Source organism: Pelobates fuscus, chromosome 3 (assembly GCF_036172605.1).
Source record: "Pelobates fuscus isolate aPelFus1 chromosome 3, aPelFus1.pri, whole genome shotgun sequence".
Lineage (NCBI taxonomy): Eukaryota > Metazoa > Chordata > Amphibia > Anura > Pelobatidae > Pelobates > Pelobates fuscus.
The window spans coordinates 334,384,020-334,402,263 of record NC_086319.1 but is presented as its reverse complement, the minus strand read 5'-3'; the positions used below and the strand labels follow the sequence as shown (position 1 = coordinate 334,402,263).

At 38.2% G+C, this 18,244-nt stretch overlaps 1 protein-coding gene across 1 annotated transcript in view; it reads right to left on the bottom strand.

Moving 5' to 3' along the window:
• Positions 1-18,244, bottom strand: part of LOC134603260 (tropomodulin-3-like) — a 48,102-nt gene that overhangs the window by 13,723 nt on the left and 16,135 nt on the right. Inside the window, exons 2-3 of the mRNA XM_063449055.1 lie at positions 10,818-11,020; positions 7,940-8,096 (exon numbers count right to left, since the gene is read on the bottom strand). Of these exons, the coding sequence (XP_063305125.1) occupies positions 7,940-8,096; positions 10,818-10,943 (283 nt within the window). The 5' untranslated portion in view covers positions 10,944-11,020. The remainder of the gene's footprint in view (positions 1-7,939; positions 8,097-10,817; positions 11,021-18,244) is intronic.

The window sequence follows — 18,244 nt, the reverse complement described above, 5'->3', positions numbered from 1 at the left end:
TTTTAAGGGGAAGGAGAGAAAGGCTTCAGGCTTACTCGGTCATTGAATGACTCCGTAAAATGTATTTATCAGGCTAATAGAGCTTTTAGTACAGCCTTGGAATAATTATTTTCTATTAGTGCCCCTTATTGTAATGGAGTTGTGGTACTCCCAGGAGGATTCTAATGCTATATATCATGAGCTTATTTATTTGTTTTTACTTGTGTCAGTGTTTTCAATTTCCATAAATTTTGTTATCTTTATGCAGATGAGCAATTTTCACTTTGACTGCATGCAGAATAGTCACAGGACAGAAAATACTATGTAATATGGTCTTACAAGGCTTCTCACAGCGTTGTGGAGTAACAATAAACAAGTATATTTCTGTAGACAAGAAAGATAAGGGATAGATATGATATGTACCTTATTTCTGGAAATTCTTCATGCAGACCCACTAGGCTTACGCAATTTTAAATTTAAATACCGGTAATACTTAATAAAACATACTGCATGCTTTTCTTAGTTATGACTGGAAAAGTGTGCGGCTTCCTACAAACCAGCTTTCAAGATGTAAATAAAATGTCAGTTTCCTTGTAAAACGAATCACTAGCAGATTAAACTAGTTATACTCTGGGAGATAAAACTGGTTCAAGACCCACCTGTTTAAAATATCAAGTTATGGGTCCAGGGAACAGCTATGGAGAACTTGACTCCAAACAATGAAGAATACAGCATACCTTGCGTGAAGGAGCCTAAGGTTGTCATTTCTGGAGACACTATAATAAAATTAGAGATCTTCTGGAGGAACAAGTTTTTAAAAATGAACGCTGATTTAACATCCATTTTATCCCCAACCATTTCTTTCCCAACAAAGCAAGATTAGGATATGTACTAAACCTCAGCAGATGTGTTGCATTCTGGAACTGTGCTAATCTCTTTTTATGTGTAAGAAAGTCTGGTGCTTTCCCTCTGTCGAATAATTATTTGACAGGGAATAAAACACACTACAAACTTCTAAATAGAACTATAAGTATCAGCACGGGCCATGTCCACAGCACATTTTACATTACTGCTAAAATAGAAGAAAATAAAAGTAAATAAACACTAATTGGAATTATTATCATTGTGATCCTTTCTAAATAAAATCTCACTGAACATACCATACCATAGGTCTTGGTATAACAGCTTTGCGTCACTCCCAAGATTTTTGAAGACTGTTTGAGGTATCCTACGTGAACATGCTTTATTCTGACTGAGACAGTTAAAATGTCAAAAACTGCATTTCCCACCAGGGTTTCTGGTGCCCTGTGCCATCAGTCTTTCTCATATTCAAAACAATGGTCCAGTCTCATTTCCAGCAGCCCAGAGCCCAAAAACTACTTATGTTTTAAAACAAGCAAGCTATCACAGACTAGGACACAAAGTGTGACCAAAATATCAAAGTTGCCGTTCGGGGACAATTTCATTAGGGATATACTCTATAATACATGAAAAGCTTGTAGTCCATAGCCATGCAACATTCTTTATGAAACATAGTCCTCTACAGGATTTTCTGGGAGAAACTGGCTGTGTCCATTAATAAATAGAATGCTATCAGACTATCAAAAAAGCACAGTAGTACATGTATATTTATTTATGTTGAGATTAACCATCCTCTTACTGCAGAGTGGAAGTGAAGCCTGCACATATATTTTATGAAATATTAAAACAAAATTTACACTGAGAATAGTTTTAAAAATCACCTGAAGTGACTTTGAAAAGCAGTGTAAATTTGAATACTGGTTAATTTGGATAGCTGGAAAGGATCCTGAATGAGCCTCATGCAAACTAGCTGGGAATGGGCTCTGTGTAACAATAGCATTAAGCCACCTAGAGAGCAAGACAAGCAGTGCACAAAACATACACAGGAACAAATGTTCCTATGATTCAACTATGCCAATAAAAAAAAAGACAAGCTGCAGTGGAGGCATTAAGAAGATAACTGCAAGATAACATCTCACATGTGATCTAGAACTTCAAGGCAACCATATAAATCTATTTAGTGATTGCCAATTTATCATAATTTTATAGGGTCAGGAACAGAAACATGTAATCCTGTCCCTATAGTGTTCAAAAACACTATCTAGCAGACTGCCCCCCTGTCCACCCTAAATATAGTAAAATCTTACCTTTATTCCAGTTTGCTGGCTCTGGCTCGGATCTCTCTCTTTGGCTGACATCATCAAAAGTGAAAATCTCAGCCAACCACAATGACTTCCAATCAGTGGAGCAAAACTCAAGAGGCAGCAACTGCTTAGAACACCTGCATGGCACAGGCTTCTTATTGAGCTGCATTAGGATGTCTGTGATTGGACAGCCATAGAAGGTCTGCGCAGGGTTTAAATTATGAGGGCTTGCAAAGGCTGCAGACAAGAGATCTGCAACTTTTGCAAGCTGATTTATAAGCCATTGGGGGTATATCTACTAAATTGTTAAAAACTGAAAACTTTTTTTTCCATTGGAGTGTTACTTTAAGCACAGAAGTTAGGAAACAACTGATCTGAGCAAACTTTGAATTAAATGTGCCCTAGAAAATAAATAAAAATAAAATAAATATTACCTCTGACGCATACAAATATCCTAAGTGCCTACAGGCATTTGTAAAACGCAATCTAAACACTCAGTTTACAAATAGGTAGTTTTTAATGCTGCCAGCAAAGTATGCTTAGATCAAAACTATGACCTGTATCACGAGAGAATGAGGCATATAGTGGCATGTTGTATATTTAGATAATTCATCTCATCACAAGTAAGGGCAAGACATTCTCTGGAAAATCAGTGCCATCAGGTGTACAAGCATGAACAGGAGAACAGACATTTTCTTTTACCAACCATAAGGTTTTTTTTCCATGTAAAAGGCAAGATCTGAAGAACAAAATCACTCCCCAGCTAAGGTTCCTGAACAATACAGAACTGGACGCCTGTGACTTCCATAAACACAGTGAGATGTTCTTGGCAAAGAACCAATGGGACATTTTCCAATGAGTATTAGGGAGGGCTGCACCATCTGCTATGTGTAATGGAACGTTTTCCCACCTAGCAATTTGTATTCCTAATCTAATCTCTGACCGAGGTGATAGTTTAGATTTGGAATGGTGGAGAAATCAGCAAATATTAACAAAGTAAAGGAATATTACTTGACGTGGATTAGATTCTGCATGTATCCGGTGCAGGAAATGAAAATAAAATGTATACATTCAATTAAAGAGGGGATTTGATTATGCAAAATGAGAACATATTAATCATGTTAACATTTCCATATGTAATGCTTATATCAGTAGCTATTAAATACTTATCTCTTACCCAGTTCTGAGAAGTTCTATTTTTTCATTTTTAAAGTTGTTACACCAGCTGTAACACACACCCCTTCCCTTTGCGAAAGGATTAAGTATCATGGGGTCAGAGGCAGAGCCTGTATTGACTCTCCCTTGGAGGGCACAAGTGTATACCCTGAAATAAACCATTCAAATGGACCTCAGTGTTTTTTTTGGACTGTCTGTAGAGGAAAGAAAATGACCCAACACATTTTACCTTCCTCCCACATCCAATGAACATTGCTTGAGAACCACAACAGTGATTCCCAAAGTAGTGGATGCATCCCATATGAAACGGACATTTATCCCATAAACCCAATGATGGCTAATAATTAATAACAACGGAAACAGTTTTCTTTGATATATTATCTACCAACTTCTTTCCTTACTTTATCATTTTCATACCAGGCAGAGCAGGGCTCACAATTTCCAATTTCCACTAGCTATTGGGAAGTGAAAATGTGGCCCTGTGAGTACAAATTCACCCCTGGCGGGCGTTCTATGCCTTGCAGTGGCGAGTAACTTTTAAGACCTGGCTGGTAGCCTAGGACTTCAACCTTAAGGCTCTGAGGAAAAGGATCCAACAATCAAAATCCTTTCTTCCCGATTCAAGCTTTTGGTTTCTTTATTCTATAAACCCCTGCCCAGCAAACATTTATGGGGAAAATAGTTAATCTCTCAATCTTAGTGCCACTAATCACAGGATCAATGGAACCACTTTAAAAACGTGAATGTAAATAAAAGGAAACATTAGACTCTATGGAACACAAGGACAGGGAGTGTAGTGTCCACAACATCTTCAACCCTGTGCTAAGGGAAGATGTCCACTATTACACGGACACTAAAAACTATTACACAGAATCCAGTTTGTGGTTTAGTAAAGTTTTCTAACTGCCATCAGATAATTAACAGACCCAATAATGGTTGGGAACTATGTTTCCCCATAATGCCCACTCAGCCATGGGCTTGAATTCTACATTTTGCCATCACTGTCTTAAACAATCAGACAGACTATTATGTTTGTCTTTATTGGTCGGCCATTTGCTGTAAAGTCTGTCATCACCGGCATTCAAAAGCACCATAAACAATATTCTTGTAATATGAAACGTCTGGTTGTATAAAGTTTGGTGTGTCTGACAGAGAGATATGTTGTCCTTTCAACGCAGAAGATAAAACCAGCTGAGAGAAGGACAGGAAATTACGGCAGTGCAAAGGTTATTCAATGTATAAAGGCTGTGGGTTTAACTCAACCTTGGCATTCCCTGCGAGTACAAGACACAACATGTGGAGTCACTTGTGTTTATTCACTTAACAAGCAAAATTGCTGATTTCAGGAAAAATCTAATTAAAATAAATAAATCGTGAACTTCGCTGCTTCGCTTTGTTGCAATTTGATTTTAAAATTGCTACAATTTTCAGTTTAGTTAATTTATGCTAGTAAGGCAAGGTAAATACTGAGTTTAAAATGGAGTGGTCTAAAAAAAATAATAAAAAAAAATAAATAAATAAATAAATAAAATGGAGTGGTCACTTTTCTGAAAATAATATAATTGAATAAGATATTGAAAATCAATTATAACTTCTGCTAACCCTTTTTTTCCCATGTGATGGTCAATTTTCTGCAAATTTATCTTAAAGAGACACTATACACACCAGACCAACTACAGCTTAAAGTAGTTGTTCTGGTGAGTGCAGTCAGTCCCTGCATGCTTTTTAATGTAAACGCAGTCTTTTCATATGCAGTGTTTGCATTAGAACTTAGGGACACCTCCAATGGCCAGTAGAGGTGCTTTCTGGGGCAGTGCTGCATAGTGTGATGCATACCAGGTGACTACAGTGTGTCCCTTTAAGCAAGCATTTTGACAAATGTAATAGATTGCATTTTGTGTAAAATTAATCATTGCTGGGCAACAAAAGTTATTTTAAAAAAAAAACTGCAATTCCATGGTCACTTACCAACAATTTCTAGTTTAGTGTATAAAATAGTTACTGTAGGTACACACCTACATCAACTATGGGATCAACTACAAAAAGCAGCTTAGATCATATATTTACCTAGCTTTCCCTCTTTATCAGTCTAGAGTCAAACATGAATCCCAGATTGTGTTGGTGTGAAATTTCATGCAGGAAAAAAACCAAAACATATGTCACATAGCACTGAGTCAGCCTCACATCCACAGACAAGGGTGAGATAAGAAAACGCCTTATCTGTGCAAAACACCTTTCCTTTTAAGGTATATTAGAATCAAAGGAATACCTATTGTAGTAAACTCTGAAACTCAAAGAGAAGCCTATCACCATAAACATAAGGCATGCTATCTATTCAGTTCATATCGGCATGCGTGTTTTAAAACGGTCATCAACTTCTAAGGATTTCTTTGATCACAGCAGGAAAACAGCTATATAGAAGAACAAAAAAAATTACAAGAACTTACATTCCTTATGTTACACGGCCTGCTAGTTTCCAAAAAGGATGAAGATGTGAGGAAAGTGTTTAAAGGAAATGAAACTAATCCGAGCAAGGTTCTTCTTAATTAACATTTGTCCCTATAAAACATGTGTTTATCACCGAAACACTTGTATGTGTGCTCATTGTTTACCAATATACAATAATTAGCACTTTATAAATAAAAGGGTCATTCCAAGTACCATGACCACATCAGTGCTTTGAAGTGGTCATGGTGCCTGGATTGTGTATGTGTACAGTTTTACTATAAAACACTGCACACACAGAGTTTAACCTTTCTGATGCTGGAGGTGCAACTCCAATTCTAGCAGTGGCATTGGGGCGCCATTAAGTGCCCGGAACTGAGCAGGCTAATGTCAATTCCGTGCCTATTTCTATGCACAGAATGTCATTCACTGGCTAAGAGCAATCAGCTGACTCTGAGTCTACAATTGGCAATTGGATCAGCATCCTCTAAAGCCCTGCAGAAGTTGGATGTTGTTTACCCAGCTTTAGAAGACACCAGGCCACTGTTGGGGACCTAGCCAAGAGCTCCAAGCTTGATCTGGGATTTACAGCTTCTAAAATGAGCTCTTAGAAAATGGCTCAAACAATCGTGATGTTCCCAATACCGTTGAGAGCCAAGACTATTCTTTAGCTGAGAGCTGAGAGCAGTTCACTTATGTTTCTCAGGCATGGGTTGGGGCTTTCAGCTGCAGGGATATTTACAAATGTATAAGTATTTATATGCAGGAACGGAGGGGACAGGCAACTTCCTTCCACCACAACCTATGTAACCTATGTAAGGGGATCAAACGCTTTCCAGGGATTTTTAATGTTATGTTCAATCATAACCTATATTTTTCAAATAAATCTTTGTAAGGTCTTAAACTAATATAAATTAAAAAAAATTAGGGGGGGGGGGTAGAAATAAATGAAATGTAGAAAACCACACTGCTGTAGATACCTCTAACCTGGAGCCTCCATTAAGGTTCATGGTGAGTCAGCACGGAGCCCAGAGAAGAAACAGGAACAATGTTTCTACTTCTCTTCTTCTAATATGATGTGTTTTTTGTAACTTGGTAAATCTTTTATATGCATTTAAAAAAAATACAGAGCATCAAATGGAAAAGGTTAAAGGGACACTATAGTCACCAGAACAACTACAGCTTATTGAATTTGTTCTGGTGTGTAGAATCCTTACCTTCAGGCTTTTTGCTGTAAACATTGTATTTTCAGAGAAAATGCAGTGTTTACATTACAGCCTAGTGATAACTTCACTGGCCACTCCTTAGATGGCTGTTAGAGATCCTTCCTGGGTCATGGCTGCCTAAAATGCATCCAAACATTCAGTGTCTCCACCCTCTGTATGCAGACACTGAACTTTCCTCATGGAGATTCATTGATTTAATTCATCTTTATGAGGAGATGCTGATTGGCCAGGGCTGTGTTTGAATCATGCTGGCTCTGTCCCTGATCTGCCTCTTTGTCAGTCTCAGCCAATCCCATGGGGAAGCACTGTGATTGGATCAGGCTACCACTTCTGATGATGTCAGCAGACTGCTTGTTTTTCTGAGTCTAACAGCATGCAGTTACAGCTTTAGGCTTGAATACAGTAAGAATTTTACTATATTTATGGAGGCACGAGGGGCCCAGGGGGGCTAGATGGTGGTGTTAACACTATAAGGTCAGGAATACATGTTTGTGTTCCTAACCCTAAAGTGATCCTTTAACGTAAGTTACAGGTAATTTGTTTTATTCAACTGTGTAATATCCAGAGAAGTCGTGGTTTACTTTTAAATTCCACCAAGGAATTCAAATAAGATACACAATACTTTTCACCTGTCTGGAACACAGATTTTTTTTTTCAGTACCCCCACCTTACATTGTCTTGCCACAAACAATTTCAATTCTAGCTTTAGTTAACCGCTCGGGTTATACATTTTGTAATCTTACACTGAATCTGAACAAAAATAGATGAAAGCAGAGATAGAGAACATAGCATGCTTGAATTACACGACACCTTTTCAACAATGGCCCCCAGGAAATATTTGAAGACAAGAAAACTCCTGAAGATATTATCCCTTGTAGAATAGTAACACAATATAAAATAGTATACGTGTGTGTGTTTTATGTATATTTACAGTATGGGTAAAACTACCTTTTCTCTCTCCAGTAAATGGTACATAATCGTCTCTATCCTTCTGAGACAGCGCATCTTTCTCTAAATATTCCAATAGGCGTTCCCTGTCAAAAGGACCCGTTTCTTTCTTTCCCGTCTGATCTTTCTGTCGAAATCCTGCTGGCAACAATGCATTCTGTACAAAGGGAGGAGGAAAAAAAAATAATAGTGTTATTAACATAGTTTGTATAAATGTTGCAGTCTGTAATGTTTATAGCAGAGCATACAATCTTGCATACTATGCTACTAGCCAGGCTTTATAAGTTACTGGACACTGCAAGCCCCAGTGTGCTCACCAAGGTTAAATTTCCATTTGTCAAGGGCGAGTGGGAATTTTGAGCCCTATTAAAAGTCACAGTGTGTAGTTAAATGTATTAATTCTATTTCTTTAAAGGGTTACTCCAATCACCATGACCACTTCACTTATTGGCAGTAGTCATGGTGCTTCGACTCTATATGTGCAGCGTTTCAGTATAAAATTAATCACATATAAAACAATGTTTTTAAAAATTTTAAAAAAGCTTTCTTGCCAGAGGTGTAACTTCACCTATATTACTGTAATTAGAACATCATTACCCAGCCTGGAACAAGCATTCTGGGCTTGCCAATGTTAATTCTATGCATAGCTGGTGTCTGTTATCAGTACGCACACCATGCTGAGGACAGACAGCCAATGGCCATGATGTCCTTCCTCCAACAAGGAAGGGGGGGGGGGGTAAATTTCTTAAATGAGGATCAGGCTACTGTGAGAACCTGGCCCTGCTCCTGGATCGAGGCAAGGTTTTTCTGTTTACTTTTTCTGTACTGTTGTATCCCTTTAACTTATCATAGAAGAGCAACATGCTGTAAATATACTTGCAAGGACAAACAAAAAGAAATAAACGCATTTTTCCATCCTTCAAAACCAAATTCATATCTCTTGATATGCATGCCATTCATCCCTTAGGGCAGCTGATAAGACTCCAGATGTAATGATAGAATAAACACAACACTCCAGCCACGCACAATATGCAGTTTGCTGTTAAAAGTTGTTTTTTTTTTCCTTATAGTCATGGCAGGGAGATATCAAGATTAAATCTGTAGGTTGGGAGAAAAAACATCCCTTGTACAGATTTTGTAAGAAAACCACTTCCCTTCCTTGTAAGAATAGTGCTCATACCTATGGATTTAAATGCTAGAAAGGTGGCTTAAAAATAAACAGCTGTCAGGTTGTGTTTATCGCGAACTTTCGCAATTTTTTTTTAATAATAATAATTTCATGACAAAGTTAAATACAGTTTGATTTTCAAAACTTTATTCCCTGGTATTTAGTTTGCAGATCAATGAGATGCCACCACGGTACATTTTAAAAGTATCAAAAACACCACTCGTTAAGGAATTACGAAGAGCTGAAAAACATGCAACTCCAGCACAAGGTGTATTCGAAACTCAGTAAGATAACATTATTTAACGATTGGTGCAAAAATTCACTTTACACAGCATGTCAGTGGTAGCTACAAACTGATATTGTATCCTCATTTTACTTTTCTTTCTCATATTACAGAACCTCAAACAAGAGCCCTAGGGATGTGTAAAAATGCAGCACAGGAAGTGTAGAACACAAGCCAAACAGATTCCAGGATGTCTTTTAAATAGAAAGAAAAAAGAAACATTGTGCGCCTGCAGCACTCACATTGTTAATAACACAGGCTTAGAGTTGAAATAGCCGTATTTAAAGAAAGGCAAAAGTTGTCTTTTACACTTTAGTGACTAGGGCTTTTTTTAACCAGGATATGTGTATTTAGATAGAACCTGTGGACTGGCTGATATCAGTTTACAGGACTGTTCCATTCATGTTAATTGAGGAGGGACAAGCTACTTATCTCTCAAACTCCTGCTGGACAGAATTTGTTGGGATAAGAAGGGACCCCATATACCAGAAATAGATTCTTCTGTCTGAAGGTCTCCTCCTGACAGCTAAACAGTGCACCTGGAGGGAACCTTAAAGGGACACTATATGGTCAGGAACACAAACATGTATTCTTGACCCAATAGTGATAAAAATACTATTTAGTACCCTTGCCCTCCTTAAATAGGGTAAAAACTCACCTTTTGTTTTAGCGCCGAGGTGTTCCGCTGGAGCTGGCCCTGTCCCAATTTGCCTCCTTGGCTGACATCATCAGAATTGATGATCTCAGCCAATCACAATGCTTTCCCACAGGAAAGCATTGGATTAGGTAAGCTAGTGAATTCTGATTATCTCAAGGTGTCAAGGTGGCGAATTGGGGATGAGGCCAGCTCCAGCGGAACACTGCGGCGCTGAAAATAAGGTGATAATAAGCAGATTGCGCTGGCCAATCAGCATCTCCTCATAGTAAGGCATAAAATCAATACATCTCTATGTGGAAAGTTCAGCGCTGCCATGTAGAGCGTGGAGATGCTGGACATCTGGATGTGTTTCTAGACAGTTATGCAAACACTGCCTTTTCTCTGGAAATGCAGTGTTTAGAGCAAAAGGCCTGCAAGGACTGACTATACTCACCAGAACAAATACATTAATATATAATGTCAGTCCTTGCAGGCTATATAAATAGGATGCGGTATCTGGATATCATACAAAACTTTGTGAAAAGACAAGAAATATACCGGTAAGTACTATTAAAAAGAGTGAAGTTCAAGGTCAGAAGTTGAACTTGAAATCTGGGTATTTCAGTTTCCAAATGTGTTTAAATTAACAACAAATGTGCAATAATAGGCCTTGCATCATGGAAATGTTTCCACAGTACACTTTTCAGCAGGAGCAGAGTTGGGTTCCCTAATGCTGTAATTACACAATTACAAGTAAGAAAAAGTGGCCGTCTAAACTCCATTAACTCACGTCTGGGTCCAGTTCATCGAGGACATTTTCCAGTTGTTTTAGATCAGCTTCAGAAAGGTTTCCAAGAAGTTCATCCTCATCTAGATCTCTGTATTTATCCAAATCCTTCCGCTGCGGCGTTGTCATGGTTTCAAGCAGATTTGCAGGGTCCCCCCCCAATGATAATCACAGTTCTGATTCCTTTCTTCTGTTTAACTATTCACCTATGAAAAACAAATCAATGTTTTTAGGGGATTTCATGAAGCAATATTTCTTTAAAAACTTAAAACCTACAGTTGTACAAATTTCTGACAGATTTATCAATAAACAGAGTTATCGCTCGGAATTTCAAAACAAAGGAAAGTTAGAAAAAAAATCTCAAACTTGGCCGATTTGTAGAAGTTCCCTATAATTATGGTAATTCACTTTTTTATATGTTAGATTGTCTAATCAATAAATCCCAATATCACAATAAAAATTGTGCTTTTATATGATTCTACTATATGTTTACATAAAAATAAGAAGCATGCAGAAGTACTGAAAATAATTAAGGAAAACCCTAAGCTTCTTCATTTATCTGTATTAAAAAGAAAGAATAAAAATCACAAGAATAAAAAACACACAAAAAAATCCTAAAAATAAAATGAGAATAAAAATCACAAGAATAAAAAACACAAAAAAATCCGAAAAACAAAATGACAGCCACACCTCAATGAAACACCCCAAGTAGAGATTAACCCTTTAGCTTATGAAAACGCCAATTTCAAGAGAAAACAGTACTTTTATAAAAAAAGACTTTAGTTGCACCCTCTCTGCAGTCAGACAGCCAGAAAGGGATTCCTGCCCACAGGCTTTGAGAAGTGATCACTATTATTTTGAACTACAATTCATAGAGAAATATTGGATTCAATGCATTCTATTACAACCATCGTTTTACATGTACTGTAGCTCTGTAATGCTTGTTTATGAAAAGCATTGTGTTGGGCCAGAGATCATCAATATTGATTATGTCCTGGGGACAGAATGGAGCTTGGGAGAAAATTTGGTTATTTTTTATTTTTGGTCGGTTTTGTCAGTAGGGATCGCTTAGCGTTATTATTTTTAATGGTGGAGTGCTCCTTTAAACGGTTGCACTAAAATAAGTGTTGCAAATAACTTTCAAAAAATAAAATAAAGTTTGCAGTATGATTTTAGGCTATTTACTTAAACTCCATTTTTCAATATAATAATTTCAGTTGAGACAGAACAAGTCATTACATATAATTAATCACAGCTTCCCTATCACCCTATACATTTCTGTGTTTAAATTCTGAGCAGGAATTTTTACAATTACAATTACAAGAGCTATAAAGCAGATTATCAGTAGGAAGTAGATAAAACTAGAGATGAACAGATCTTGTAACATGCAATATCTGGGGAACACCCTTTGTGGTTTAAAACCAACCAAATTAGTGTACCGTGACTCTGCAGGAAGACAAAACAAAGAATAATATAGTGAATACAAAATGTGTAGCAAATAGTCAAATACCACAAACTACAAGGGAATACTGAGTGCTAATAAGTAAGTAGAATATAATGGGTACAATACGCCCTTCCTCAATGAAGAGACGTTTGTTATAACAAAAAAACAACAACTAATTTCCACTCACATAAATAGAGCCTATTAGTGTCAGCTCTTAACACAAATGTTTCTGCACCTTTACTGGCAGTGCACAGCCTTTCTTCATTATGCTTCCAGTTAACCAAAATACAGAAATATCACTATTTGCCACACATTTTGTTTTCACAAGGTTGGGTGTGTTTTGAGAAGCACCCAAAAATAGTGATAGCAGATTTTTTGTATACACTCAATCAGTGCCTTTTTATTCAAAGGTTTATTTGATATTTTTTAAAGAATAATATAATGCCGGTGTATATAGACAGTCTGCAACACACCTATTTACTGTATATTACTTATTTTACCATTAATAAACAAGTGACCATCTTACCGTTTAAAGAGTGAGATACACTAAACAACGCTGCTTTAAATGTAACTATACAAGGGACATATACAATAACAATCCAACACAGACTAGGACATTGGAGCACGGCCTGAGATGAAGTGGTCTGGGCGACCTTAGTGTCCCCTTAAACCATCATCTGCTTGTGTTCAAACTACGTGAGGATCGTGGGAGTTGCAGTTTAGCAATACCGGATTTACTTTATAAATACTTTATCGGTTTGTCATCTGTCTAGTACTTGGATACTAATCAGCATTTGCTTTCGAGCAGCTGAATAATTGTTACATGCACGCCGCTGTTTCAATACAATTCAAATACTGCTCACTTCACACCTGAAAGGGACATCGAAAATACCTGAACAATGTGATCTCCAACCTAACACACAATAGCATACCAAGAGTAATAAAGAGAAACATTACAGTAGCAGTCAGGTTTAAGTGCTGCATATCTGGGCCTCTCTGTAATGTACTTGAAGAACTTGTAGCTATCCTTTGTTAAATACCGCACAGCTAACAAGTGCTGAGAACCAGGATGTTCCATTTGAGGACTCTAAGCAACTTAACTGTTGGCCAAGCATGTGAAATACTTCAAACAGAACATTTCTTCTTTCTCATAGTGTTACAAGGGTAAACAAAGTATATCCTTACCAAAGCATGGATTATTACAAACAAAGTACTTAAACCAAACTGCATATATGAGATCATGTAAACATGTACTCCTGCAGATTAAATTAAGTTTACTGCCTTCAAAATACAGGATGGTGTCTTAATATAGGAATATACCGTACTTTGACTTGTAAGGCCAAAGTGATTTCCCCCGTCCTGAGATGTGTATTTGTATAGGCAGGCATTAGAATTTTACAAAATGATAGGAGGCTGTGTATTTTGCTTGTCTTCCCTTACAGACTCCAAACAACAGTAAAGAAAAAAAAACTACAGTAACAATCAACCAATCTGTAAGAGCTAAATGCTGCTCCAACAGGACACAAATCAGAGTACTGCTCTCCTCTTCTGTGGTTATTTAATACTTTCTATACTTAATATATCTTACTGTAATATTTACAGATCCTTACACCTACCATTGTTCCCTCCCATTGCCATTGAGAAATGCTTTCCTATGGGCGTTTTTAATGCGTGCGTGGCTCTGGCCGGGCATGCACATTCAGCTACACTCGGGAGCTGACGTCGGAGGGGGAGGAGAGGTCACCAGCGCTGAGGGAGCCCGGTTCTGGATAAAGGTAAGTGGCTGAAGGGGTTTTAACCCCTTTAGCCCAGCGGGAGGAGGGCCCTGAGGGTGAGGGGGAGGGGGGGGGGGGGAGCCTAAGGATTATTTAGTGTCAGGAAAACAAGTTTGTTTTCCTGACACTTTAGTGATCCTTTAAATCTTTCCTTCTAAGTTTTATCCTGCAATCCATGACCCAGTTTAGTCTAGTAATAAATTAATAATTTTATACTGTTTTGCTGCAAAGGAAGTAAATTATGCCATGAAAATGTATACAAAGTATTGATACAGGTGTTCCACCTTTTGTTTATTATTTACAAACCTCCTGCCTGTATGAAGCAGTATTTGAACAGACTAGTGGCTGTCTGATTGACGGCCACTCTGGGCGTTCCTAGGCAGTAATGTAAACACTGCCTTTTCTCGGAAAAGGCAAAGTTTGCATTAAAAAGCCTGCAAGAACTGACTATACTCACCAGAACAAATACATTAGGCTGTAGTTGTTCTTGTGACTGTAGTGTCCCTTTAATGTTTCTTCTTTGATATTAGAGCAAACAAATGAAATCGATGCAGTGTAAATATCATGAAAGCCAAATTGCTTACGAATATACACTAAAACCATTAACTGACAGGGACATTTTAAACTGTCAGAATGGGTCCATTAAACCGTTATACAGTTGTTGTAACATCTATCACATTATTTATTAATTCCATTCAAATGATAGAGTAAACAGCACTGCTGCTTGGGTGTGTATTACAAAAATACCATTGGACTAGTTTTATGTGAATAGATCTGACTTCACAGACAAAAGAAAGGCTTCTGACTAGTGGAACTTCTTCTCTGTCTGGGAGGTGAGGTCTGCTGCTTGCTTACAGCTTTCCGGTGTATGCAGCTGCAGGACAACTCTTTTGTTAATGTTTAACTTTTTAATTTTGCATAATTTATCCTATTATAATGAAGTATTCAAAAGTAAAAATGAAGATCACTTCAAGCCTATTGTTCCTTAAAGGGACACTGTAGCACCCAGACCACTTCAGCTCATTGAAGTGGTCTGAGTGCAATGTCCCATGTCCCTTAACTCTACAGTGGTAATTATTGCGGTTTCTGAGAATCAGACAAGGGACTACATAAAGCAAACATCTTGGAGAAACAAAAAGTTATAAATAGTCAAGTTTCACGTTAATACTTCACACTACATTGCTGCTTAGGTTCAGGTTTTTGTTTTGCTTTTTAAAGCATCAGCAACTACACAATGCATTACCAAGGTAGGGAATGAGGGAGGGAAAGCCTGTAGTATCCCTTTAATTTGGTTTCTAATAAAATAAATCTGCCAGCCTGACTTTGAGCAAGTCTACACCTTTAAAGGGACTCTCCAGTGCCAGGAAAACATATCAGTTTTCCTGGCATTGCAGGACCTCTCAGTGCCCCTCTCCCTCCCACCCCCCATCCAAAGTTGCTGAAGGGGTTAAAACCCTGTCAGTGACTTACCTGAATCCAGCGCCGATGTCCCTTGGAGCTGGGTCAGGCTCCGCCCACGCTACTCCCCCATCATCAGGGGAGACCTAATGCACATGCGCAGCAATGGCCACACGAGCATTAGACATTCCCATAGGAAAGCATTATTCAATGCTTTCCTATGGGGATTCCAGCGACGCTAGGTCTGGGGGCCTGGAGTGTCCCTTTAATTCTAAACTAACTAACTTTTTTTTTAAGGCAATCTTTTGTTGTAATTTTAAATGTACAACAAACCATAACAGTTATGCCTATTATAAGATAATTAGATTTTCTGAAATAGGGAGTATTTCCTAGATTTTGTAACACTGGAAACATTTACAAGCCTCACAATAATATCTAGTAAAAAAAAACATTTTTTTGCAGCCAATGAGCGTACACCAGCCAAGGGGAAAAGCTTCAGAGCTCCTGCTCTATTTGGAGTCCAAAAAGGACTTTAACAAGAAGCCAAGGGTTTCAGAGTTTAAGGGTAATACTTTAAGATATCCAGAGAGAACTGGCTGTTAATGTTAAGAGCAATCCTGTAACTCACACACTGAATAATGGCCCTCTAGGACAAATTATTAACAGCCTTGATTTAGGAATCGTTTCCCCAGGTTGCTGCAAACATCGCAGGCACAGTTGTTTCTTGGGAACTGCAAACTGACAGCTTTTACATTTGTAGGTCCATGTTCCCTCGATACGTTCCAGGTTCTTTCCACCAAACAGATATTTTCGCAGGTGACTTAGCACAGATCAAAATTTAGAGCTCTTTCATTTATATACATTGCAATATTAAATATGGATGAGGTATAAACTCCCATAAAAATGTAAGTAGTGTAGGCAGGGAGGCACAGCCAACAGACACCAAGTAAGAAGTCACACGTTTCTAAAATCTTTTTGACTACTAAGAACAGGAGGAAGAGGGTCTGTAGAGGTTATGGTGCTTGTTGTGTTTATATCAGAATATTAGGCTACATGCATTTCAAACATGCAACACAAGTTTCAAGCATTATACAGCAAGAGACCAACAGAAAAATTAGAGAAAGGAAATAATATAACATAGAAAGTTACATTCTACAATCTTTAAAGGGACACTATAGTCACCAGAACAACTACAGCTTATTGAATTTGTTCTGGTGAGTAGAATCATTACCTTCAGGCTTTTTGCTGTAAACACGGACTTTTCAAAGAAAATGCAGTGTTTACATTACAGCCTAGTGATAACTTCACTGGCCACTCCTCAGATAGCTGTTAGATATCCTTCCTGGGTCATAGCTGCCTAAACTGCATCCAAACATTCAGTGTCTCCTCCCTCTGCATGCAGACACCGAACTTTCCTCATAGAAATTCATTGATTCAATTCATCTATATGAGGAGATGCTGATTGGCCAGGGCTGTGTTTGAATTGTGCTGGCTCTGCCCCTGATCTGCCTTTTTGTCAGTCTCAGCCAATCCTATGGGGAAGCATTGTGATTGGATCAGGCCACCACTTCTGATTATGTCAGTCCATTCCACTGTCCTTTCTCGCCATGACTACTGTACTACTTCTCAGTGGTCTTCCTTGCTCCCAACTTGCGCCGTTACAGTCCATAATAAATGCGGCAGCGAGGCTCATCTTCCTGTCCGCCCGCACCTCCCGCGCCTCACCCTTCTGTCAGTCCCTACATTGGCTTCCTATAAAATATAGAGCTCAATTTAAAATTCTGGTTCTTGCTTTCAAATCTCTACAAAATGCTGCTCCCACCTATCTATCCTCCCTTATACACAAGTATGTTCCATAGGTCCTTACGATCTGCTGTAGACTTACGTCTATCTTCTGTCCGTACCCCCACCTCTGATGCTCACCTTCAAGATTTCTCGAGGGCTGCACCATTCCTGTGGAACTTGCTTCCCTCCTCCGTTGGATGCTCACCCAAGTCTCCACTCCTTCAAAAAAATTGTTAAAAACCCACTTCTTCATAAAAGCGTATCAATTAAACTGTTAATAGCTCCTGACTGATTACTCTTCTGCAACTGTCACTAGTCTAATACTATCCTTACCTTTTTGTGTAATTTTACCCCACTCCCTCTAGCATGTAAGCTCATTGAGCAGGGCCCTCAACCCCTCTGTTCCTGTGTGTCCAACTTGTCTGGTTACAACTACATGTCTGTTCGTCCACCCATTGTAAAGCGCTGCGGAATTTGATGGCGCTATATAAATATCATAATAATATTAATAATAATAATAATAATAATAATAATGTCGGTAGACAGCTTGTTTTTCGGAGGCAAACAGAATGCAGCTTCAGGCTTGAATACAAGTAAGGTTTTGCTATATTTATGGAGGCATGAGAGGCCCAGGGGGGGCTAGATGGTGGTTTTAACACTATAGGGTCAGGAATACATTTTTGTGTTCCTGACCCTATAGTGTTCCTTTAAGTTTGGATTATAATATTGTTGAATGGCTTAGGCAGTGCATGAGTGAATGGCAACATACTGTTGTAGTCAATGGAGTACATTCGAAGCAAGGTCTAGTGATCAGTGGGGTACCTCAGGGGTCTTTACTTGGACACATTCTCTTTATTATTTGTATTAGTGATATTGGAGAAGGTCTTGGTGGTAAGATGTCTTTTTGTGGATGATACTAAGATTTGCAACAGGGTTGATGTTTCAGGAGGGATAAGCAAAATGGCAAATGATTTAGGTAAACTAGAAAATGGTCAGAGCTGTGGCAACTGAAATTCAATGTGGATAAG